This window comes from Eptesicus fuscus, chromosome 22, assembly GCF_027574615.1.
Source record: "Eptesicus fuscus isolate TK198812 chromosome 22, DD_ASM_mEF_20220401, whole genome shotgun sequence".
In the NCBI taxonomy this organism is placed as follows: domain Eukaryota; kingdom Metazoa; phylum Chordata; class Mammalia; order Chiroptera; family Vespertilionidae; genus Eptesicus; species Eptesicus fuscus.
Window position 1 is genome coordinate 780239 of NC_072494.1, and position 23080 is coordinate 803318.

General features: G+C 52.9%; 6 protein-coding genes across 6 annotated transcripts; 5 read left to right on the forward strand and 1 right to left on the reverse strand.

The window, feature by feature from the left end:
- Positions 1 to 1547: 1547 nt before the first annotated feature.
- On the forward strand, positions 1548 to 2315 carry H1-2 (H1.2 linker histone, cluster member). The gene has a single exon (XM_008147058.3). It carries the CDS (start codon positions 1627 to 1629, stop codon positions 2266 to 2268), a length of 642 nt encoding a protein of 213 aa, XP_008145280.2. The 5' UTR covers positions 1548 to 1626; the 3' UTR covers positions 2269 to 2315.
- Positions 2316 to 9488: 7173 nt separating this feature from the next.
- Positions 9489 to 10298, reverse strand: LOC129147942 (histone H2A type 1). The gene is made up of 2 exons (XM_054711922.1): positions 10287 to 10298; positions 9489 to 10021 (listed from the first exon to the last, which is right to left on the reverse strand). Exon 2 carries the CDS (start codon positions 10002 to 10004, stop codon positions 9612 to 9614), a length of 393 nt encoding a protein of 130 aa, XP_054567897.1. The 5' UTR covers positions 10005 to 10021; positions 10287 to 10298; the 3' UTR covers positions 9489 to 9611.
- On the forward strand, positions 10293 to 10763 carry LOC129147950 (histone H2B type 1-B-like). Its single transcript, XM_054711937.1, has one exon. The coding sequence runs from the start codon at positions 10344 to 10346 to the stop codon at positions 10722 to 10724; it is 381 nt and encodes a 126-aa protein (XP_054567912.1). The 5' UTR covers positions 10293 to 10343; the 3' UTR covers positions 10725 to 10763.
- A 3663-nt stretch (positions 10764 to 14426) lies between these two features.
- LOC103291102 (histone H2A type 1) lies at positions 14427 to 15027 on the forward strand. Its single transcript, XM_054711927.1, has one exon. The coding sequence runs from the start codon at positions 14625 to 14627 to the stop codon at positions 15015 to 15017; it is 393 nt and encodes a 130-aa protein (XP_054567902.1). The 5' UTR covers positions 14427 to 14624; the 3' UTR covers positions 15018 to 15027.
- Positions 15028 to 16197: 1170 nt separating this feature from the next.
- Positions 16198 to 16753, forward strand: LOC129147938 (histone H3.1). The gene has a single exon (XM_054711916.1). It carries the CDS (start codon positions 16215 to 16217, stop codon positions 16623 to 16625), a length of 411 nt encoding a protein of 136 aa, XP_054567891.1. The 5' UTR covers positions 16198 to 16214; the 3' UTR covers positions 16626 to 16753.
- A 5179-nt stretch (positions 16754 to 21932) lies between these two features.
- On the forward strand, positions 21933 to 22315 carry LOC129147951 (histone H4). Its single transcript, XM_054711938.1, has one exon. The coding sequence runs from the start codon at positions 21948 to 21950 to the stop codon at positions 22257 to 22259; it is 312 nt and encodes a 103-aa protein (XP_054567913.1). The 5' UTR covers positions 21933 to 21947; the 3' UTR covers positions 22260 to 22315.
- The last annotated feature ends 765 nt before the right edge of the window (positions 22316 to 23080 follow it).

Consider the following 23080-nt stretch of genomic DNA (forward strand, 5'->3'; position numbering starts at 1 on the left):
CCTAAACACAAAACACGTTCCCGTTAAATATATGAGCAGAACGTCTACCCAGCCTTTTTCTTTCACGACTACAGTGCAATGGCTTTGAACCCAAGGGCACCAGAGGAAGTAACAAAACTTAAAGTGGTAAAGCAAATTTCGCAATAGCTGACCTCAGGCCAACTTTAGGAGGGATGGGAAGAGGTGAATTCATAAAATTAAAAAAAAAAGGCATAATCATTTACATGTTCCAGTACTTTCCCTCTTTTTCTCTTTTAAATGTTGCCATTCCCTTTTTTTTAATGTTTCGAATCTATAGTTCACCTTATCAAAGAGTCTCTTATTTTTTAAAATATATTTTTCTTGATTTCAGAGAGGAAGAGAGAGACAGAAACATCAATGATGAAGGAGAATCACTGACTGGCCGCCTCCCCGGGACCCAGCCCCTGGCCGGAACCGAACCCAGGACCCTTGAATCCACAGGCCAACGCTCTAGCCACTGAGCCCAACCAGCCAGGGCAGGGGGCCTCTTATCAAAAGAGTCTCTTTACCTCCACCTACAGCTGTGAGCTCCCACGTAGGGGGTGTTGTATGCACCCTGACGGGTTAGGCATTGTAACTGGAAGAAACCCAAAGGTTTCATGGGCCGAAATCCACCTCTTTAGTGCTGCACACCAAAAGCAAATAAATACACAACCGACGGCTTGTTTGGGGACAGATCCTCGCAACGTCTCCCACTGCGGAGCCTGGCGGGGGCGCTGGGCAGGCCGAGTGGGTCTTCCTTCCTCGGTTATCGTCCCCATTCTTGAGGGCCAGGCCCCCTGCCGTGTCCCACGCCGAGGGGACCCCGACAGCTTTTTACAAACAGCCCAACGTCTCCACTTGGGAAAGTGGAAAGGGCGCCCCGCCCCCATCTGTGAAAAGAGGGATTTGCTAACGAGTTTTTTCCCCAATGTCTTCAAATCAAAGATGTTAAGTCTCTAACCCGCCACCACCCAGGGCCCCTGGGGAACTTAGGGACCCCCTTCGCATCCCTCCCCGGCGGCTCTGGGCTGGTCCAGAACCGGGTCCCAGTCCCCAGTCCCCGTGCGCCTGCACGCAGACTTCACCCAGGACCTGTGTTACTTCCCTTGCGAAGAAACCGAATTATCGTGGAATTTCAAGTGACAACGACTTCGTGTTGGTCCCCAAAGGAAGGCGAACATGTGCCCTACCCGCCCTGAGAAAGAGAACTTTCAAGGGCCAAGGAGCGAACAGGTAATTTAGAAGAAAAACAGAAAGTGGTCTCCGATGGTCCTGGGCTTGCCTGGGAGTTGGGGGAGTTGGGGGCCCCTGGACGCGGCGTCTTGGCCGTTACCGGGAAAACAAATACCGGGCACGAAGCCTGAGGCTTCTCGGATTCTTTTCCGACCGACCCCGGGGGGTTGGGTGCGGGGGATTTTAATATTTTCCCCCTTTTGTGAAGTGTAACAAACACAACTTGGGCGCGCGGCGGCGGCGCGGAGCCTGCCAGCCGAGGGCGGCGGGAGCACCAATCAGCGCGCGCCTGCGCTCTATATATTCGGCGGCGGCCCGCGCTGCGCCATCGGCGCTTCGCCACTTTTCCCAACTCTCTCCTCGATCTTCGCCCTCGTCACCGCCACCGCCATGTCGGAGACGGCTCCCGCCGCGCCCGCCGCCGCGCCCCCCGCGGAGAAGACCCCCGTGAAGAAGAAGGCGGCCAAGAAGCCCTCCGGGGCGCGCCGCAAGGCGTCCGGGCCGCCCGTGTCCGAGCTCATCACCAAGGCGGTCGCCGCCTCCAAGGAGCGCAGCGGCGTGTCGCTGGCCGCGCTCAAGAAGGCGCTGGCGGCCGCGGGCTACGACGTGGACAAGAACAACAGCCGCATCAAGCTGGGCCTCAAGAGCCTGGTGAGCAAGGGCACCCTGCTGCAGACCAAGGGCACCGGCGCCTCGGGCTCCTTCAAGATCAGCAAGAAGGCGGCCTCCGGCGAGGCCAAGCCCAAGGCCAAGAAGGCGGGCGCGGCCAAGGCCAAGAAGGCTGCGGGGGCGGCCAAGAAGACCAAGAAGGCCGCGGGGACCGCCACCCCCAAGAAGAGCGCCAAGAAGACCCCGAAGAAGGCCAAGAAGCCGGCGGCGGCCGCGGGGGTCAAGAAGGCGGCCAAGAGCCCCAAGAAGGTGAAGGCCGCCAAGCCCAAGAAGGTCGCCAAGAGCGCAGCCAAGCCTGTGAAGGCCAAGGCCGCCAAGGCCAAGACCGCCAAGCCCAAGAAGGCGGCGCCCAAGAAGAAGTAGGTCCGCATCCGCTTCTCCACCCCAAACGGCTCTTTTCAGAGCCACCACGGAGCTCAAAAGCGAGCTGAGCACGCCTCACCCCTATTTGCCTAATTTCCCCCCCAAACCCCATCCCCTTGAACCTTTGGCTCTAACGCAGCGTCGCGGGCGCGTCCTTGGAGATGCGCGCAGGCCCCCGGGAGGAGGGGGTTCGTGTGGGCCTGGAAGGGCGGTTGCTGAGGTGACAGCCCGACCGGCCGCGTTGGGAACGGGCTGCCGCGGGGTGCCAGTCCGGGCCGTCCCTGCAGCTCGGTGCTGGCGGGGTTCCTGGTTCGCTGGGCGGAACCGCCCCCGGCAGCCCTGACCCCTCGGGCCTGTGGACAGGAAAGCAGCCGCGTCATTACCCCCCCTCCCCGTCCCCGAGTCTGGGGGGTGGATGGCACCTTCAGGCCAGAAAAGCTTTCGAAAGTCCCGCCCGCTCGCGGGTTGGCGCACTCCCGCCGCCCGCCGCCTCGTCCTGGATGTCATTGGATGGGCAGCTGCTGTCGCACGTTTGCTTTATTTTTTTTTTTAATTTTGCCTTTTTTGTTGGGTTGAGTTTGCCCTTCTCGCTGGATGTGGAAATGGAAATGCGTCTGGCATGTTTTGGAAAGTCGGGCTGCTGTGTCCTGGGGCGTTTTTTTGGCCTGGAGCCCTGGGAGGGGGCGGCGCGGGCGCCTTCTCGCTCATTCCTTTCATTCCCGTTTTTCTGGCGACAAAAAAGCGCCCTTGAGGAATGGCTGCCGCCCAGGGCGCGGCAGCTGCGGGGCCTTTCTGTCCCTCGGACCCTGTCTCCGTGAACTCGGGTGTGGCCGATCGGAGCGCACCCAAAACAACCTCCCGTCGCCATGTTGTCCTGGCGGGCGGCTCCCCATCCTCCGTCAGACAAACACGCAAACCCTGAGGAGGCTTTACACGCCGTGTGTGCGCGCGTGTGTGTGTGAGATCCACGCAGAGGAAACGCGTCGGGGGGCTCTTGGGTCTGTGTGTGAGGGGCGATGTCAGTGAGGGCGTCAGTTCTCATCGAGTGTCTCCCGTGGGTTGTTACCCGCGGGCGGGTCTGCTGGACGCAGCCCGGGGCCGTTTCAATCCTGCACGGACGTTTCTGGAGACAAGTTCCCGGGGAGGGGCCGGGGCCTGCGCGCAGTCCCGGATCTGCTGCCCCAGCTCCTGGGGGTTCACTCCCGCTTTAGGGGGTGACTCCAGTTCACCGCCCCGCCCCCCGCAGAGAGCTTCATCTTCCTTGTCTGTGTAATGACTGAACAGAAAGACTTTCACTCACGACTATCACACACACACACACGAAGACGGTTGTCTCATGTTTTTCCCCCATTTTTCTGTTGTTAATGTTACATTTAAAATAATTGTGAACTCTCTGCATTTACATGTACAAGTATGGGTACGAATATATGGATCATTTTTGATATGTGAATGCATGGATCTGTTTATACGGCTTATATTACGGATATGTGAATGTGTATGGACAATTATTTTCCTCAAGACCATTTACTATCTGCCTTTTCTGCCTCCCCTGCCCTCCCCATTCCACCCCCACTTGAGATAGGACCTTTATCACAGGTAAATTCCATGTAGAGGTGAACGAATTCTTGGTTTTCTATTTTGTCCCTCTGACCTTTCCAGCCACCCCTAAGGCCAGATCACGCGGGTTTAAGTCCTGCTCACAGCTCTGCAGGGCTGAGAATAGATGAGCCATAGTCGATATGCAAGTAATTGGATGTCAAGTAAACAGATGTTGTAACATGAGTTGAATCGCTGATAGAGCTGATTTCCTCTCATCACTCCTTTCCAGAAGTCTCTGGTAATTCCGTTTTTTATTTGTTTTGCTTTTCCATAATTACTTTGGGGAGCTCCCCCTTCCCACCCATTCAGAAACCTTCAACACCCTAATGATAGTCTTCTTGGGATTTTATTTTTATAAGTTAAACTGAGGAGATAAGTTTCATATTCAAGAACTTTTTATGCTAATATGAGCCTAACCAGTGATCACGGACAACAGGGGGATGGGGGCATGCGTGTGGGGGGGGTTTGGGATGAGAATGGGGGGGGGGTTGATGACAAATATGGGATACCTTAATCAATAAAAAAAGAAAAAAGAAAAAAAGAACTTTTTATGCTATCCCATTCAACTAGCTTGTACTTTTCTCCAAATATATATTCCCATTTTTACTACCTCTATTCCCAGTTATTCTGTTTTCTCTGTTCCTGCTGCAATGCATATGGATAATACTTGTCTGATAGTCTAGATTCCTTGAGGGCCATCAAGTGTACATAGAAGATACCCAGTGACTGAAGGAATCTGTGCACGAGCGAATTTATCTCCACAGCAGTGCTAGCTGTTCCTAGCCACATAAATGAGGAGCAAAGACACAGGTGGAATCATTCTAAAAATATCGTTTATTTAACCCAGTGTGTCCAGAACATCATCAGATCGTCCCGTGAGGTTACTTAACATGGGTCACCCTTTTCATGCACAGGTGGTTTATTTTCCCATTATCAATTGATGTTCACTATCTAGTTGTGTTTGTAATCTAGTGTAGGTTTTAAAGAGACACCAAGTTGCATAAACTTCAGGCCCCAGAAAATTGTGGTCTACTCCCTAGTATCCTGTCTTATACTTGGAAAGTTTAGAAAAGGAGCACACCAGTGCTTTCGTATTTATTAAAAGGGGGCCTGGGTGAAGGAGAGACAAGTGCTGCAGTGGCTCCCCTTTGTGGGTGAAAAGGGAGGTTCCTCACTGAGCGGGTCACAGTGGGTAGTCTCGCCCCAGGCAGAGCATTTCAGTAAAAGGCTCGTTTTTGCCTTTGAAACGCAGCAAAGCGCTCGCCTACCTGGTGGTGCTGATCGTAGCCAGTTACGCGGACACCAAGGTGCAGAGAAAGAACCGGACACTGCGTAGGTCTTAAATAAATCACCTAAACCCCCAACCCCCCAACAGTGTGCCGACAGGGTCTTCCAGAACGAAAGTCCTCAGGAGTGAGGGGTTTGGGGCCATGGGTCTTGCTGGCTGGTCAGGTTTCGTGAGGGTGTGGCCAGGGGGCGCCGTGCAGCTCCCGGGCTCAGGAACTGGATTTAGGCCTCGATGACGTTATCGTTGCTGGAGGCCTTGAGACGGACAAGAGCAGAGCAAGGACAATGGCCCAGGTACAGAAGGTCAACAGGGTGGGAGCCCCAGGCGCCTGCCTCGCCCCAGGGAGACGTTTCCTCCCCTGACCTTTCTCCCTGGAGATAACACCTGGGCCTCAGTGGTATTTCAGCTCCAGGCCCAGATAAGCAACAAAACCGGTCGTGGCTGCCATTAGGACCAGCTGCATGGACTAATGTCCCCCTGCTCTGGTGCCTGCCAATCCATCTGTGGAGACCACAACCCTGAATGGACGCACCTGGCAAGCTGCTGAATATCCTGTTAAGATGCGTCCCTGGGATCTCCCCTGACACCCCAGCCTTTAAAGCCCTGAGGATGGAGGATCCAGGGCGCTCTCTCTCCCAGGAGCACACCCCCACCCCCCCTCTTTACTATGAGCTTCCTCACTCCCAAGCTCCACGGGGGCTTCCGTTACCTCCATGACTCGTTTCCTAAGCTCATTTCTTCTAGAATTGCTTCTTCTACTTCTGATTTACCAGACAAATGCTCTCTTACAGTTTGGGTCTGGACTCTGAATTCTTTCCCAGCCAGAACCCAAGCACCGAGGAGGCTGAACCCAGGTTTGGCCTGATCCCGTGACCCCACCGGTCAGACACCTGGTGCTGGTTCCTGCCGCCCACATCTTCACCTTCACAGAAGCCCACCCCTTGTCCCCTGAGTCAGAGCTCGGCCATCTCTTCCGGCCGCCTCAGGGAGGTGATGACCAACAAGGAGGAGGGCTCAGGCGTCGGGAAGACACGGAATAGAGGGCTGGGGCTACACATTAAATCAAAGTCACACATTATAGTAGGGCCCTTGGTTTCCGTCGTCTGTTCACTTTGTAGCTGGAAACCATCTTAAGAGAGCACATGGCCCGGCTGTCCTCATGTGCAGGGTGGGGGTGTACTTGTGACTCCCACTCATTCTTTGCTGTGATTGTTCTGCTGACATTTATTTTCCCTGAAGTGTAACCGGCCTTAGGTTAAGTCATTGCTGTAATGGTGAACGGTGTTGTGTGACCTCCTTCTTGTGGCCGTTAGTCCAAGCACACGAACCAACGCTGCTTTCTGGGGGGTCTTAGCTCCCAGGCTGCACCTTAAGCAAGTGCTGTCCATGGTCCTGGGGCACCGAGGTGAACACACCTTTGAAACTCCCCCTTTCGGTCGGTCTTCTTCCAAATCAGTAACCACCCATCCTCTTAACTATCCTGTCCTCGGACCCTGCCTTGCTCTCTCCCACCTCCTGGTAATGTTTCCTAATTTCAAATGCAGAAGAGAAATGGCAAAACTCATTAATAAGCCGCAGGTGCCTAGCAACGGACAAATCATTTAAGATCTTGCTCCCTGGCACAGGTCTGTTTCAGCTCAAATAAACTAAAAAAATTCTCTACAGGTGTGGGCCTTTATGTCCACACCTTCAGCATCTTAAATCCCACTGAGCTTTGGACAGTGACAGTAAGTCTTACCTTCCCGGCTACATACATTTACTTAGTGGACGCTGGCGGAGAGCACTGAGGCCCATTTTAATTTTAATCCCGTGAGCGACAATCTTATTTTATTTTGGGTAGACCAGTGTTGAGTTCTGCAGTCAGCAATGAATGTGTGTTGTTGTTTAATATATTTCTTTATTGATTTCAGAGAGGAAGGTAGTGTGAAACATCGATGAGAGAATCATTGATCGGCTGCCTCCTGCACACCCCCTAGTGGGGATGGAGCCTGAAACCCAGGCATGTGCCCTTTGCCAGAATCAAACCCAGGACCCTTCAGTCCGCAGGCCAACTCTCTTGCTTTTTACTAGGAATTTTGTGCAGACGACACTGCTGTTAGGAATATTTAACTGTAGTGTGTTTGATGGATTAAAGGCAGGAGTAACGGTGTTCAGGAGTCTCTATACAAATAAGTACACTCATTGTCATAAGTACACCTGTTGTCTGAATTCAACTGAACAGGACACAGAGATAGTCAATACTGCTTCTGATGATTAAAACAAGTTTCAATTGCTTGAGAATTCCATTAAAAATTAAAATCCAATAAAAAGCTACCATTAGCTTATATCTATGCGGTGAAACTTTAGCATCTAAATGTCATAAGGAATCCACAGAAAGACAATTACCATGTGATCTGACATATGGAACCGAAGGAACAACAAACTGACAAAAAAGAGGCATGAACACACGGAACAGTGTTGACAGCTGTCAGAGCGGAGGCCTGGGGTAGGGTGGTGGATGAAACAAGATGGAGGATCAGGGAAAGTCCTTAAGGGCATGAGCCGTGGAAACACAAGTCAGTACAATGACACGGAGGGGTGGGGGGGTTGTGTCAGTAAAGCGTTCTACGGGAATACACGCAGGTATTCTGTACTTGTAATTGATCCACTGACACTTAAAAGGCCTTTCACCTTAATATAGGAACCGCCAACCAATACTAGGAAGTTGAACATAAAAAATCCTGTGTTTACCTACTTATAATTTCCCCGGCGATTTCTGGTTTGGGTTCCAGCATTCAGGGGATGTGCAGTTACAGCCTCTTTACGTGAAATTGTGGGTGGCTCTGAAAAGAGCCTTTGGGTTTCCGTAAAAGTAGGTGGGATGGAGCTCACGCCCTCTCCCCGCGGATGCGGCGCGCGAGCTGGATGTCCTTGGGCATGATGGTGACGCGCTTGGCGTGGATGGCGCACAGGTTGGTGTCCTCGAACAGCCCCACCAGGTAGGCCTCGCACGCCTCCTGCAGCGCCATCACGGCCGAGCTCTGGAAGCGCAGGTCGGTCTTGAAGTCCTGCGCGATCTCGCGCACCAGGCGCTGGAACGGCAGCTTGCGGATCAGCAGCTCCGTGGACTTCTGGTAGCGCCGGATCTCGCGCAGCGCCACGGTGCCGGGCCGGTAGCGGTGCGGCTTCTTCACGCCGCCCGTGGCCGGCGCGCTCTTGCGGGCCGCCTTGGTGGCCAGCTGCTTGCGGGGCGCCTTCCCGCCCGTGGACTTGCGCGCCGTCTGCTTGGTCCGAGCCATTAGAAAGCACCGAAGGTAGCAAACTGCTGGGAGAATAAGAAACAGCCCGGGCGCTCAACCGGTATATATAAGGCGAGGCCCGCTCTCATTGGATAAGGCATCTGTCCATCAAGACCCGTAGGGAAGTTATTGGAAGCCCCATCCACTTCCGGACCGCAGGAGCCTCCCGGGCGTTTGGACCAGAAATTAACTTCTTCCACCCACCCTTTCATCTGCGGCTGTTTCCTACTCTTTCTCGCTTCTACCGTTTTTACCGCTTTTCTCTACAATGTTCTTTGGTTTTTCTCCGCAGAATTTAATGCAAATATTACAGTTATATATCTTGTTTCCTGAATAAAAATTTTAAATGTTGGCCCCGGAAACTGGCTTTCCTCTGATCTTTTTGAAAAAGCGCGCGCTACACGGGATTGGCCCAGTAATTTTTGAGCCTCATTCAAATTTAGGAAAGCCAATTTCCCGTTAGTTTCTTCATTTCCTATTTAAATGTAGAGATTTTTAAATGTTTCTGTAGGTTTTTTTCTAAATGTCTACTTAACTCGATTTCACATTTGGTGTTATAGCTACAGTAACATTTACTTTTCATTAACTAGCATTCTCATACGTTTCACAATTTCAACTGGAGTTGTGGAAAGTGTGGTTAAAGAAAAAAAAACAAAACACCCTGAAGCGCGTACGTGGTACAAACAAATGACTGGGCCTTGTTAAAGCCGCGCTGTGCCCCGTGTGGATCAGCTCCGCCTAAGGGACCGGACTCCGAGGCCTGCAGTATTGCTGTTACTTACAACCCACTAGGGCGCCCGTAGGAGATGGGAAAACGGGTGATAATGTGTCCTATTGAGATGCAAAACAACTCAAGGAGTTTTTGCCGGTGGGTCACTGACTATATTTGCATTTAAATAGTCACCTTTCACCAAGCATTGTTGCCCTTCTGTTTTCTCCCGGTTTAAGCCCCGAGGGCCTGCAGCACTCAGCCCCTTAATTACCGGTGATTGTCAAGTGTCCTTGTTCCCACTTTCCTTTGCTGATGTTTTTATTGGAGTTAATGTTTACACACTGCCATCTACTGGTTGACCTTGGGATTAGTAGCTGTTGAAATGGAAATTTTCGTGCAAGCTCTTCAGTGAAAGCGTGGGTGGCTCTGAAAAGAGCCTTTGGTTTTGAACGCCGCGACTTGCTCCTTATTTGCCCTTGGCCTTGTGGTGGCTCTCGGTCTTCTTGGGCAGCAGCACGGCCTGGATGTTGGGCAGCACGCCGCCCTGCGCGATGGTCACCTTGCCCAGCAGCTTGTTGAGCTCCTCGTCGTTGCGGATGGCCAGCTGCAGGTGGCGCGGGATGATGCGCGTCTTCTTGTTGTCGCGGGCCGCGTTGCCCGCCAGCTCCAGGATCTCGGCCGTCAGGTACTCCAGCACGGCCGCCAGGTACACGGGCGCGCCCGCCCCGACCCGCTCCGCGTAGTTGCCCTTGCGCAGCAGGCGGTGCACGCGGCCCACGGGGAACTGCAGCCCGGCCCGCGACGACCGCGTCTTGGCCTTGGCGCGCGCCTTGCCGCCCTGCTTTCCGCGTCCGGACATAATAGCAAACTTTTAATCTAAAGGAAAAGACGGAGAAAAAAAACGATGTAAGACTCTTAAGGTGAAGAAGCCCTTTTATAGCTACAGCTAGGATAGAGAGATAAGACATCTGATTGGTCAAAATATGTTCTGTCCAATAGAAACGAGAACTGTGTTCTTCTTATTTGCATAGACAACGCCCCTCAGCGACATGTAGTGACTACCCAATCAGAAGTCAGGATTCCCCATTCCTCATTTACATCGAGAAACATATATATACTGACTGAGCTCTCGGCTTTTCACCTTCAATCTCTGTTGTGGAAATTGCGGCCAGCAATTCTACAGCCTTTTGCAGACGCCATGCCAGAACCGTCCAAATCCGCTCCAGCCGCGAAGAAGGGCTCCAAGAAAGCCATCACTAAGGCGCAGAAGAAGGACGGCAAGAAGCGCAAGCGCAGCCGCAAGGAGAGCTACTCCATCTACGTGTACAAGGTGCTCAAGCAAGTGCACCCCGACACCGGCATCTCGTCCAAGGCCATGGGCATCATGAACTCCTTCGTCAACGACATCTTCGAGCGCATCGCGGGCGAGGCGTCGCGCCTGGCGCATTACAACAAGCGCTCGACCATCACGTCCCGCGAGATCCAGACGGCCGTGCGCCTGCTGCTGCCCGGCGAGCTGGCCAAGCACGCCGTGTCCGAGGGCACCAAGGCCGTCACCAAGTACACCAGCTCCAAGTGAGGCGCGAGCAAGCGGCCCCTCTCGAACCCAAAGGCTCTTTTCAGAGCCACCCACTTTCTCCCAGGAAAGCTGTAACTGCCATTTCTGAGCCAGGTCACTGTCTCTTGCTGTGGATTTAGTTCGAGCCCTGACGTGTCTATTCAGTGAAGTTGTGAAAGCTGTGCCCCAAGGCTGTCTAGTTCCCATTTCATGGCGAGGTTCATTAAGCCTTTTGGTGGGAACAAAAGGTGTCAGGTTTCAGGTAATTAGGGCAATCGATGTAGCAATGCCTCGAGGTTAAGACAAATACATTGTATACAAAGAGAATGTTCGGTCAAAGGTGACTATTTAAGTGCAAATGTAGTTAATGACCCGCCGCAATAAAACCACCTTTTCAGTCTCCTGTTGGGTAGTTTTGCATCTTAATAGGATAAATCCCCTGTAGGTCTGTCTGCAACCTACAAGTGGCCACTTGGCTTGCTCCGCAGGTTCCCTTTGGGGTTTGGAAGTCCCCGCTGGGTGGGAAGGCCGATCGAGGACTTCAGAAAGCAGGGACCCCGGAGGAATTTGGCCTGGGCTGCTTGGTCTGGGCAGCCACACGGGCGCTCCTTCCTGGAGCCCACACGCACCTTGTCTCGGGAGCTTTGGGGAGACACTCGGCGACATTGCGCCGTGGCGCCTTGGGCACTTGTTTCTGCGGGGTCCGTCTCGAGCCCTTTGCACACAGGCGACCCGAGATGGCTCCGATTTCTCACTAGAAATGTTGGCCGGTGGCCACGGTCAGTCCGAAACGCCTGTGAGTTTTTCTCACGTCCCAGTCATCCGGGGCCACTTCCTGGGCCTCGGACGGTCCCGCGATCCCCCTAGATTCTAGGTCCTAGAAGGGTGGGGAGGGTGGGTTCCCGCTCCGATCGGGGACAAAGGATTTGAATTTCCCGCCCTTCCAGCCATAGGTGGCGCCACCTCGTGGCTGACAGCGATGGCGGGCGGAAGCGGGTGGAGAGGAAGATGCGCGGCCTGTTCTTTGCGATCCTGTTTCCAGAGTCGCTGGGACTCCAAACCCATCCAGACAGACGGGAAGGCCCTTGGGGAAGAGGGTCCGAGGGGCCTCCGTCCCGGGCTGGGGGAGGGGAGGAAGAATCGCTGTGTGTGGTTTCCTTTGGTCTTCAGTGTATGAGCACGATGAAGAAATACTGTAAAATTTGAAGTTGAATTTCTCAAAAAGGAACCCCTTTTAAAGGAAAATTAAAAAATTTCCCCCCACAGCCCAACATAACAGCTGACCAGTGTGTGAAAAATTCTCTTTCTCAGCATATGCAAAATATAGTTTTGAAAAAGACACTTGCCTTAAAAGTCAATTTTTGTTGTGTAGATTATAAAAAGGCCCCTCCCCAACTAGGTTCGTTAGTGAATTCAGGCTGTAGTTTAAGAATCACGAACCCTCGTGTGCTTCCCTTGAGGGGGAAGAGCTGGCTAGGGAGATTATTTCTTATCCTGTTCAACGTGACCTCGGGAGGGGTTATTTCCACCCCATTTTGTCCTGTACAACTTTGCCTGCCTGCTTGCTTTCAACATCGCCGTCTGTCCCCCGCCCCCTCCCCTCTCATTTCTTCTAAATATTTAATACTTTACCTAAAACTATACTCTTAATTGACAACCTTAAAAAAATAATAGGCCTCCTAAACTCAAACCTATAAATGTTATCTGTCCGGGTACCTGGCTGATGCTTCCCAAGTGAAGGAGGAAATAAGAAAAGGTCACCCTGGCCTGTGTCGCTCAGTTGGTTGGGCATCGTCCCCAGCTCCAAAATGTTGCTGCTTCGATTCCTGCTCAGGACACATGCCTGGGTTCAAGCTCTATTTCTCATCTCATCTCTCTCTCTCTCTCTCTCTCTCTCTCTCTCTCTCTCTCTCTCTCCTAAAAATCACTAAATATATATTTTTAAAAATCAGATGCCTAGACTCCATGGTGGCTCCACGGATCTATAGTGGGGAGTAGTGACAAGACAGAAACAAACTTGTTAATCTCCACAGGTGATTCTGACCAGGACCAGCTTTGAACACAGGGGTCAGTCCAGTCCCATCAGAAATCCTGGGATGGAAAGCAGATTATGGGGCTCCCTGTGCAGGGCAATCTACTCACAACCGAGACCTGGTTGTCCTTACATAGTTCTCTTTCCTTGCAGCAAGTAAAGGGGAGAGGGACTCCCGGCCAGTGCTGCCTCCCAGAAGAGAGGCGTAGACAAGGCTTCTACACACCATGTGGTCAATTGCATGTTGATTTCTTCTTTGCCACCAGCTACAGGTGCCTGGTTGGATTGGAGCTGAGCGCATCTGCTTATCGCTGTGTCTGCAAAATATGGTTGTGCATTTTAACATTTAGCAAGAAGACCGTTTGGGAAGCACTAACAAGACCTCGAGACCCTTGTCCTCACTGAAGGGTTTATACACGCGCTTCCCTAAGAAACACCCACATTTTCTCCAGAGCTGCTGCTCTCGGTCAACAAAGAAAACAGGAAAATAACCTGGACGAGATCCCCAACTCTCTTTTCAGTCATGAAAAGTTTTGCCGTCTCCTTACCCAGGTCCTGGGTGCCTGGAGCCAGATGAAGAGGACTGGGAGACTTTCAATTTGGAGGGAAGATGACTGAGAATTCTGAAAAGAGAAGAAAGGTCCACAAAGGTGCAGAGACTGTTCACGACCGGGAACGAGAGAGTGTAACCGCACAACCAAGGGGACTGGGCTGCCTGTCACTGCTGGAGCCGTTTAAGAGGAGACAGGGTTGAATCCTAGATGAGCGTTTATTCCAGTAATGCCGGCAGCATGGGCGAGCAGCAGGGCATCCACAAAAAGTCTGCTCACCCCCACCATAAGCCAGCTGTTTATTGGGTAGAAGGACAAAGATGGCGTGGGAAGATAGGAATTAAAGGCATGGGAAAGCAGGCACGGAGAATCCCTGCAGGTTACAGGCCTTGCGGGCGGGAGGGCGGCTTTCTGAAACAACCAGCATCCTGGGTGTTGTGCCCAAGTGGGAAAAGAAGGGGAGGGGGATGGGAATGGCACTGGGAAATGATGGCAAAGGCGTTTCTCCCAGGAGTTCACAGTCCTTGGTGTCATTAATTCTAGTAAATAACCGATCTGGGCGTCCACGTTTCACATTCCTAAAATGGAGGCAGTACTCATGCTCTACACTTCAGGGTTAACCTGAACGTCTCCTACCCAAGATATGAGTGACATGGAGACGCAGTGGCTGTCTTAGGCCACCTCCTCTGCAGATTTCATTGTTCAGATTCTTTAAGAGGCCTTGGGCCACCAAAAGGATTATTTTTTCTTTCTCCCTACATTCTGGGTTCTAAAAGAGTTAGAGCAACGCGTGGCATAGAAGTAGCTCTTTTTCTTTATTTTTTAAAAAATGTACCTCTTACATGTTATCCATTTAAAAACTGCCCTGCTTGCATTTCTTTCCAAAATCTCGAGTCACAATCCAGGAAACTGATGAGTAACCAATCGTCTGAGGACAATAATTCCTGCATGTAGGATAGTATTTAGGGGGAAAAACACACAAAATGATTCAATTATTATAAAAAGAAAGAAAGGAAGGAAGGAGAAAGAAAGAATAAAGAAGAAAGAAGAAAGAATAAAGAAAGAAAGAAAGAAAGAAAGAAAGAAAGAAAGAAAGAAAGAAAGAAAGAGAAAGAAAAAGAAAGGTAACGGTTCATCAGACCAGATTAGAATGGAGCAAAGAAAAAAAAAAAAACTCGCCTCGTATGCAAATGAAGGAGGCAGGCTCTACGTTCCCATTGGTTCTGGGGAAGTGCATGCACCCTACCTCCCGTTAGTATAAATACTTGCCTTGCTTCTCCCTTAGCTTCATTCCTCTGAGCTGTTCCTCAGAAGGTACTCGTATCTTTTCAAGAAATCATGTCCGGACGCGGGAAACAAGGAGGCAAGGCGCGCGCCAAGGCCAAGACGCGGTCGTCGCGGGCCGGGCTGCAGTTCCCCGTGGGCCGCGTGCACCGCCTGCTCCGCAAGGGCAACTACGCGGAGCGGGTCGGGGCGGGCGCGCCCGTGTACCTGGCGGCCGTGCTGGAGTACCTGACGGCCGAGATCCTGGAGCTGGCGGGCAACGCGGCCCGCGACAACAAGAAGACGCGCATCATCCCGCGCCACCTGCAGCTGGCCATCCGCAACGACGAGGAGCTCAACAAGCTGCTGGGCAAGGTGACCATCGCGCAGGGCGGCGTGCTGCCCAACATCCAGGCCGTGCTGCTGCCCAAGAAGACCGAGAGCCACCACAAGGCCAAGGGCAAGTAAGGAGCAAAGCGCAGCGTTCAAAACCAAAGGCTCTTTTCAGAGCCACCCACACTTTCATTGAAGAGCTTGCGCTTGACATACCGGAGCGGAGACTTGAAATTCACCTTGGCTGTAATTTCTCAGCCTGACAGTAGGTGACAGTGTGCAAAACACGCCCAGAAATGCCACTGTTTACTCCAATAAAAACAAAAGTTTAGCATCAACAAAGTGAAAGGGGAATGGAGATACTTGACAACACGGGTAATTAGGGGGTGAATACTGTGGGCCCTCAGGGTGAAGCCATGGAGAAGACAAGATGGGAACAACGCTTGGTGAGAGTTCGCCATTTACATACAAACGTAGTTAGTTAGCAACAGGGCAATAAAACCGCCCTTCACTGTTGCGTTGTTTTGCATCTTAATGGGACTCATCATCCCCTACTCGCCCATCTCCGCTCCGGGGCCCTCGTGGGTTTTAAATGCGAAAGCCTCTCTGCTCCCCCTGGAGTTCAGTCACAGGCGGAGCTTCTCAACGCGGGGCCCAGCGTGACTAATAAGCCCACGGTCATCTTTTTGGTGCCATTTACACGTTGGAGAATTTTTTTTTTTCCTTAATCACACAAGTCTCAGTTGAAATTGGGATACGTATGGGTATGCTGGTTAGTGGGTAGTAACTGTCACTGTAGCTATAACACCAAATGTGAAGTCGCGGTAAAAAGACATTTAGAAAAAAGCCTACAGAAACATTTTAAATGTGTTTAGAGCAATGAGGAAACTGACAGGAAATTAGCCCTCCTAAACCGGCATGAGGCTCAAAATTTGCTTGGCCAATCCCATGTAGCGCGCGCTTTTTCAAAAAGATCAGAGGAAAGCGTTTTCGGGGCGAAAGCTAAATTTCTTTATTCAGGAAACCAGGTATATTGTTGAATGCTAACAGTAAATTCTGCGGAGAAAAACCAAAGAACATTGTAGAGAAAAGACGCAGAAAAGGTAGAGGCGAGAAAGACTAGAAAACGGCCGCTGTTGAAAGGGTGGGTGGGAGGAAATTAATTTCTGATGTAAACGCCCGGATGCGGAAGTCGACGCGGCTTCCAATCACTTCCAGCCGCACTTGATGGACAGATGCCTGGTCCAATCAACGTGGGCCCTGCACTATAAATAATGGTTGAAAGCGCTTGCTCTTCTTCTTCCAGCTCCTCCCTGCTCCTGGGTGTTGGTCATGGCTCGGACCAAGCAGACGGCGCGCAAGTCCACGGGCGGGAAGGCGCCCCGCAAGCAGCTGGCCACCAAGGCGGCCCGCAAGAGCGCGCCGGCCACGGGCGGCGTGAAGAAGCCGCACCGCTACCGGCCCGGCACCGTGGCGCTGCGCGAGATCCGGCGCTACCAGAAGTCCACGGAGCTGCTGATCCGCAAGCTGCCGTTCCAGCGCCTGGTGCGCGAGATCGCGCAGGACTTCAAGACCGACCTGCGCTTCCAGAGCTCGGCCGTGATGGCGCTGCAGGAGGCGTGCGAGGCCTACCTGGTGGGGCTGTTCGAGGACACCAACCTGTGCGCCATCCACGCCAAGCGCGTCACCATCATGCCCAAGGACATCCAGCTCGCGCGCCGCATCCGCGGGGAGAGGGCGTGAGCTCCATCCCACCCGCTTACACGGAAACCCAAAGGCTCTTTTCAGAGCCACCACATTTTCCCTTAGGAGAGCTGTGCACAGATTTATGTGGCGCCTCAGCCCCACACTGGACGCCTTATTTGCCCCACCAGCTCGGTCAGGTTCGGTGACCCTGAGGGAGACGGTGAAGAGTTGAGAAAAGAGACGAGGGAATAAAAGCTGCGTCTGGGTGGGACTCTGTACTCTGATCTAGAGACACCCTCTCTTGACTGCAAGCCATGTCTTTATAGCCACACTAGTGACCTGGTGCATGAAATTTGTGCACATTAAAAGGGGGTTAGAGAAAATAATTTACTATTGCTATTTGCCCTTTCTCTAATAGATGTGTCAGATGGAAGAAAATTAACAAAATGTATATGAAGACCATCCTCCTGTCCAGTACCAGGATGGAAAGAGCACCTTGAGGTCCCCCGTCAAGCCCTGCCGGGTGGGGGATGCGGCCTGAGATCCCCTGTCAAGCCCCCCGGGGGCGGGGGAGGGCATAGCCTCAGGTCCCTGCTGATTGCTCCTTAAGGCTCCTGATGGGAACTTGGCCTCAGCTGTGGGTGCAGCCATCTTTGTGATGGAGTGATCATCAATTAGCATATTCCCTCTTTATTAGGTAGGATTCCAGGAGGCAAAGTAGGGGATGGTCAAGATGTTTACACCATTCTCATGGGTTTCCATCCTACTGAACCACATGCACCTGAACTCTGTCAAGCCCACATCACTCAGGCACGTGGGGCCACGTGTTCGGACCACAGGTTCAAGCTGACAACTCCAGCTGTTGGCTATCATGGTGCTGGGAGGGCTCTGCCCTCCACGCTGGGACGTGCACGTGGCCATGAGAGGACTGTGCCCTCTCATCAGTCCGAGGCTTGAACCTGTCCAGACACTGTAGCCGCTCTCCACAGTTATGATTTATTTCCAGGCAGGAATTCTGGTGAGGGTCCAATACAGCACAGTAATTGTACAGATGTCTGCCCCCTGCGAGGAAAACGATGGTTCAAGGCTGTACCCTTAATACCGACATAGCGGAAATCCCTGTTTTTTATTGAAAATCTGAAATGCCATCAGCAAGTGTAACCGGATTTGCATCGGGTCCGTTTTGGGCACATTGGCATTAAGGCCCGTCTTGTAGCTGTGGGTAAGCCTTGGAAGCTTTGGCTGCGTTTTAGGGAAATCAAGTTCCAGGCACTAATCACAGAACCTGGCTTTCCCAGCCATTTTCTTCTCAATAAAATTTCAGACTCTTGGAGTGAATCTTCAGCCTCAGAACCTAGAACTCCGACTCAGATGCAACCTGCAATAAAATGCTCAGTCAGTGCCACATTCTTGAAACTTGTAGCGAACTTGTGGTGACAGCAACACGTGCCTGGAAAAGGCTGTTGGGCTCCTTCATCAGAGCAGCATTTCTGTAACTTAACTTTTACTTGACGGCGGAATGCGGGAAATAAATTAAAACATGGTGGGGTAGGGTGGGGTGTGGATGATACAAAACAACAAACCCTGTGCCTGAAAGCTCATGGCTTTAATGGTAATAGCTTTGAATGGAAATGTTACTGGAAAGATCGGCAAGGGATGGGTCTGCCTCGCCGCCCTGGGCCTAGAGTGTGTGGGACTTGGTGTAGGAAGGATTTCAGAACACGAGTCCAGGGGGGGTTTGAGAATAAAACCGTGGAGACAGGAAAACCAGGAAGGATCCAAGGTAGAAGCAGCTCAAGGAGAGAGACCACGCAGGGCTCCCTGAGTTCTCCAGAGAGAACGGGGCCACGTCGGGTTGCTGACAGTTCCCTGTGGTTAGCGGAACGGTGAGCCCAGGTGTTTTCCCGGGATCGTGTCTCCTGATGCCGAAGAATGAGCTCCTTGGAACCGGAAGACTTAAGCAAAGTGTAGAAAAATTATAACAAGCCGGCTCAGACTCCCGGCAAAGGGAGGGGGCCCAATGGTGGGCGGCCCGCTAAAGCCTTGTGGTCCAGGGGTGTATCTGTGCTACAAGCTGCTCGGTCTACCTGGTTGATTCCTTCAATTGTTTTTGTCCAACAACTGACCTGAACTGTCTCCGTTTCCGTGCGTTCGTACACCTTGTTGCTGCAGCCCCCCCCCCTTGCCCCTCCCCCTTGGTGCCGAGAAACAATTCCAGCTTGTAATAATTACAAGCGTTCTGCAAAAGGTTGATGGGGTTTGGGCGGCTCAACAAGGGTGAGCCACACATGTAGTTTACCTGTTGGAAACGGCTAAACGGCACTTCCCCCAAACCTGAATAGGATGATTGTCTGCTGCCAGACAGCTCAGGGCATCTTATTGCCTCCTGTTGGCCAAACACCTGAACAGCTGTAGGCTATTCCCCAAACTGATAATGCTTCTGTAGTCTACCCTTTGAAGTGTATATATACACCTTGCCTTGGGACAAATGGTGTTATTAAAAGCAGGGTCCTGAGTCAAGGAAGGAGTCTTCTAGCTCCTTCAGCTGAAGCTCCTCTGACCCCCAATGCCTTTCAAAACTTTCGTCTCCGGACTCTTTAATCATCTACGCGCAGCCCCTTTCTCCAGAATGCTGAACCCTTTGTAAGGCTGGGAAAAGAACCCCGGTGTTATGACGCCCGAACGAGGGACACCAACACCTTGGCTTCCCTGGCCTCCCGCTCGGAGCCCAGAACCCTTTTATGACTTCTGCGTGGTTGGTCCCTGTGGTTGGGCTGCTCAAACTGCCACGTCTGCCCCTGCCTATGCTCCACCCGCCTTTGTTTTCCGATGCCCTATCTGCCTGCGCTTCAAGTTAACCCTCTTGCCCGGAGAGTCAGAGAAGAAGGGACTTGTGGGTAGGTTCAGAGGGTTAGACCAGGACAAAATCCACAGGCCCAAACCTAGATGTAATACCTGATCGAATTGCAGTTCCAACCTCTCCCAGGAATATAATTTTAAACCACCAGTCTGGAATTTTTCTGGCAAAGCTCTAGGAAGGTAATCGGTCCCATGGGCCCGCTCCATCACATTAGAAAGAAGAGGCAACCTGCAAGATAAAAATCCTCTTATTCCCTTTCCCCGAAGAGAAATCCTTTCTTCACGTTTGTTAATAGGTTGCTTGCTCTATCCCTGTTCCTATAAAACTTATTTATTTTGTACAACTCCTAGGAGCACCCTTCCAGTTAGCTACAAGTCGGATGCTGCCCGGTTCAGGAATTGATTAATAAAGCCAATTAGGTCTTCAAATGGACTCAGTTGAACTTTGTTTTTTAAAAAAAAACGGTAAAATGCCGTCTCTTATTTTGAACATTGTATTGTATTCTAAGGGCCTCATGTATATCTTAACGCTCTCATGTATTAGTTCAGCAAAATTTGGAAAATAATGCAAACCTCTAGGAAATGGCTGCATTTTTATTACTGTCACTTGCATACAATTCCTTTCCCTAGCTTCCGCGTGTTTGACCGCTTTCCTGGAATGGGATGAACCTGCCCTAGGAAAGGGCGGGCACCCCTCCACCCTCTGTCTCACGCGGAACAGGGCGCCAGCCCCTGGCACCCACATTCTTTCCCTCTGGGACCGCTCCCTGGTTACACGGATGAGCTCCATTTGTTTAAGTGGAAGCGCACCGCCCGTGCTCGCGTGATGCCGGAAATGTTCTGGAATCCTGCATGTGCTTTCGCCCTGCCTGAATCACAAATATTTTGCACAGAAGTCGGGGCGATAGGAACTTACGGTCAAAGAACTATCCGCTGTACCCGGAAAGGGGGCCTGGCCCCCAACGGGTTTGCTTAGGGCAGCAGCCGGCAGGGTGTGGGTTGGTGACTTCGCGCAGGAAACATTTCACAGCGGGAGTCCGGGCGACCCTTAGCGGACGTTGGTTAAAGCCGGGACCGAGACACAGGAGCTGGGGACGTGAGCCCAGTCTGCGCTGCTGGGCTCCCTGGAAGTCAGGGGAAGGGGGCCTTCGGGGCAGGTTCAGGGCCTTTGTCTGGGACGGACTGCTGCTGCTGCCTTGGTTGCAGGCCTCGTGGGGTTCCTTAGAGCTTAGGTCAGGGGTCCCCAAACTTTGTAAACAGGGGGCCAGTTCACTGTCCCTCAGACCGTGGGAGGGCCGGACTATGGTTTAGAAAAAACTACGAACAAATTCCTATGCACACGCACATATCTTACTTTGAAGTAAAAAAACAAAACGGCAAAAACACCCACATGTGGCCCGCGGGCCGTAGTTTGAGGACGCCTGGCTTAGAGGATGCTCTGTGTGTGTGTGTGGGGGGGGGACTGGGGGTGCATATTCCTGCGAAATAGGGTGCACACTAGACCTTCGTTTTGAGGGGTTTTCCAGGCTGGGCGTTTAGAGAAGTTGTTAGGGGAGCATCTCTAGAGGATCCCCGGGAGCTTTGCGCGGACGCACCGGCATGAGATTTGTCCTCTGAACGGCACCTGTCCTTGGGCGTGTTGGCAAATGGCGCCGGTGGGATTTCTGCTCTCGGTCGCCCTGAGTAGGTGGTTTGGGGTCTCTGCCCTCTGGGAAGAACTGCAAGCTACTCTTAGAGTCCCCGGTTTGGGGAAGACAGGATTCTCCAGGTGGCTGCACGCTGCTTTCGCTGTCCCGGTCCCCCTGCTCCGTGGTCCAGTCTCGGTTACGGACAAGCGGGCGTCCTTTGCGTGGAGCCGGCCAAGAACACTCAGCTTCACGGGCGGCTTGACAGCAGCCGCTCACCAATTCCAAACCCAAATGTAAGTGCTCATTGCTCGGGAGTTAAAGCGCACACGGGTACATCCGGGTTCTGCACCGTATGAACACTGCCTGGCCCGCCCCAATGCTAATATCAGTGCTGGTCTTCACTTAAGTCCTAATTAGAAGCCACAGTTTGAGGGACCTGGAAGACAGTGGCATTCCAAGGGTTAATGCGGCCCAAATCTCAAAAGCAGGCTTGTCATTGACTGAACTTCCACTTCTACCTGTGAGCTTGGCATTCTCACCAAAATTTACTGTCAAATGACCGTTTGCCTTTTCCTGTTGTCTTTCCTGCTTGAAATATCTTTCGGAACCTTGAGTTCCCTCAGGGCTCCTTAGAGTAACTGCAGTTAAAGACCCGTCAACGCTCGTCCAAGCGGGGCTCCGGCTCCTCCCGCCCCCGTCCCCCGCGAGTACCCGGGTTTGGAGGAGGGATCAAGGGCGGAGCAGTGACGTCACATTTCCCGCCAGCGCGCCGTCCAATCACTACATCGGCTGAGGGGGGGGTGGGTTGGGGGGGGGGGAAGGGTGGCGGATTATATAAGAACGAGCTCTTTCCCTCCCCGCCACTTGCTCCTGCTTCTCTACTTGCAAAGCCATGTCCGGACGCGGCAAAGGCGGGAAGGGCCTGGGCAAGGGCGGCGCCAAGCGCCACCGCAAGGTGCTGCGCGACAACATCCAGGGCATCACCAAGCCCGCCATCCGGCGCCTGGCGCGGCGCGGCGGCGTCAAGCGCATCTCCGGGCTCATCTACGAGGAGACGCGCGGGGTGCTCAAGGTGTTCCTGGAGAACGTGATCCGCGACGCCGTCACCTACACGGAGCACGCCAAGCGCAAGACGGTCACGGCCATGGACGTGGTGTACGCGCTCAAGCGCCAGGGCCGCACCCTCTACGGCTTCGGCGGCTGAGCCTCCAGCGACCGGCTCCTGCAGCGAAACCAAAGGCCCTTTTCAGGGCCGCCCACCCCCTCTCGGAAGGGCTGAGCGCGGCTGTGGTGCCCTTGTTTCCATGGACACGTTTCCTCCGTGTTTGCTGCCGGCGGGGCCTTAACCTTCAGCAGGAGCTTCAGGCCCAATGGGGGCGCCTCACCAGGCTGCGCAGGGACCCGAGTGGCGGCGCCCTCCGTTCTCGTGGAGGGAACGGGTACAAGCAGGAAGGCGGAAGCAGGTCTGGTTGGGCGACGGAGGCAGAAAGGGAAGGGGGAAGCCAGGTTGGGTAAAAGGATTTCCCAGTTGGTGGCTGGCTCTTAGTCCCAGTGCATTTGCCCGGGGCCACGTCGGGAAAGAAGCGCTCACCTTACACTCACACCCGCTCCCGCCTCCCAGGCCTGGGGCTGCCCCCCTCCCCTAGCCCGGCGGGGCGGGATTTAAATGGCACTGGGCCCTGTTTTCCATTCACTTGCAGGCCGGACCCGCCCTAAGCCGCAGGCGGAGCAGTCTGTGAATTACCGTCCATTGTAACGAGACCAGGAGTCAGGGCTCTAACTCGGGGTCTAACTCCCCGCCCCAGGCCTCACCTTGCATTTGGGGAGGAGGGGCTCCCGCCCAGGTCACAGCCTCTGCCCTGCGGCTCCTGCTCGCCCCCCTCCCTCCGCCTTTCAGGGCCACCCTCTCACAAAGGGGCTGCTACACCCATCTGTGTGCCGAGGGTCGGTGCTGTGGTTGAAATGAACAAGATTAAGGAAATTCAAGGCAAATTTAAGTCTGACGTCTGTAGCCTTGTAACCCAC

Bases quoted from the DNA above. Each gene is read 5' to 3' on its own strand.
- H1-2 (XM_008147058.3), top strand. From the start codon at position 1,627: ATGTCGGAGACGGCTCCCGCCGCGCCCGCCGCCGCGCCCCCCGCGGAG.
- LOC129147942 (XM_054711922.1), bottom strand. From the start codon at position 10,004: ATGTCCGGACGCGGAAAGCAGGGCGGCAAGGCGCGCGCCAAGGCCAAG.
- LOC129147950 (XM_054711937.1), top strand. From the start codon at position 10,344: ATGCCAGAACCGTCCAAATCCGCTCCAGCCGCGAAGAAGGGCTCCAAG.
- LOC103291102 (XM_054711927.1), top strand. From the start codon at position 14,625: ATGTCCGGACGCGGGAAACAAGGAGGCAAGGCGCGCGCCAAGGCCAAG.
- LOC129147938 (XM_054711916.1), top strand. From the start codon at position 16,215: ATGGCTCGGACCAAGCAGACGGCGCGCAAGTCCACGGGCGGGAAGGCG.
- LOC129147951 (XM_054711938.1), top strand. From the start codon at position 21,948: ATGTCCGGACGCGGCAAAGGCGGGAAGGGCCTGGGCAAGGGCGGCGCC.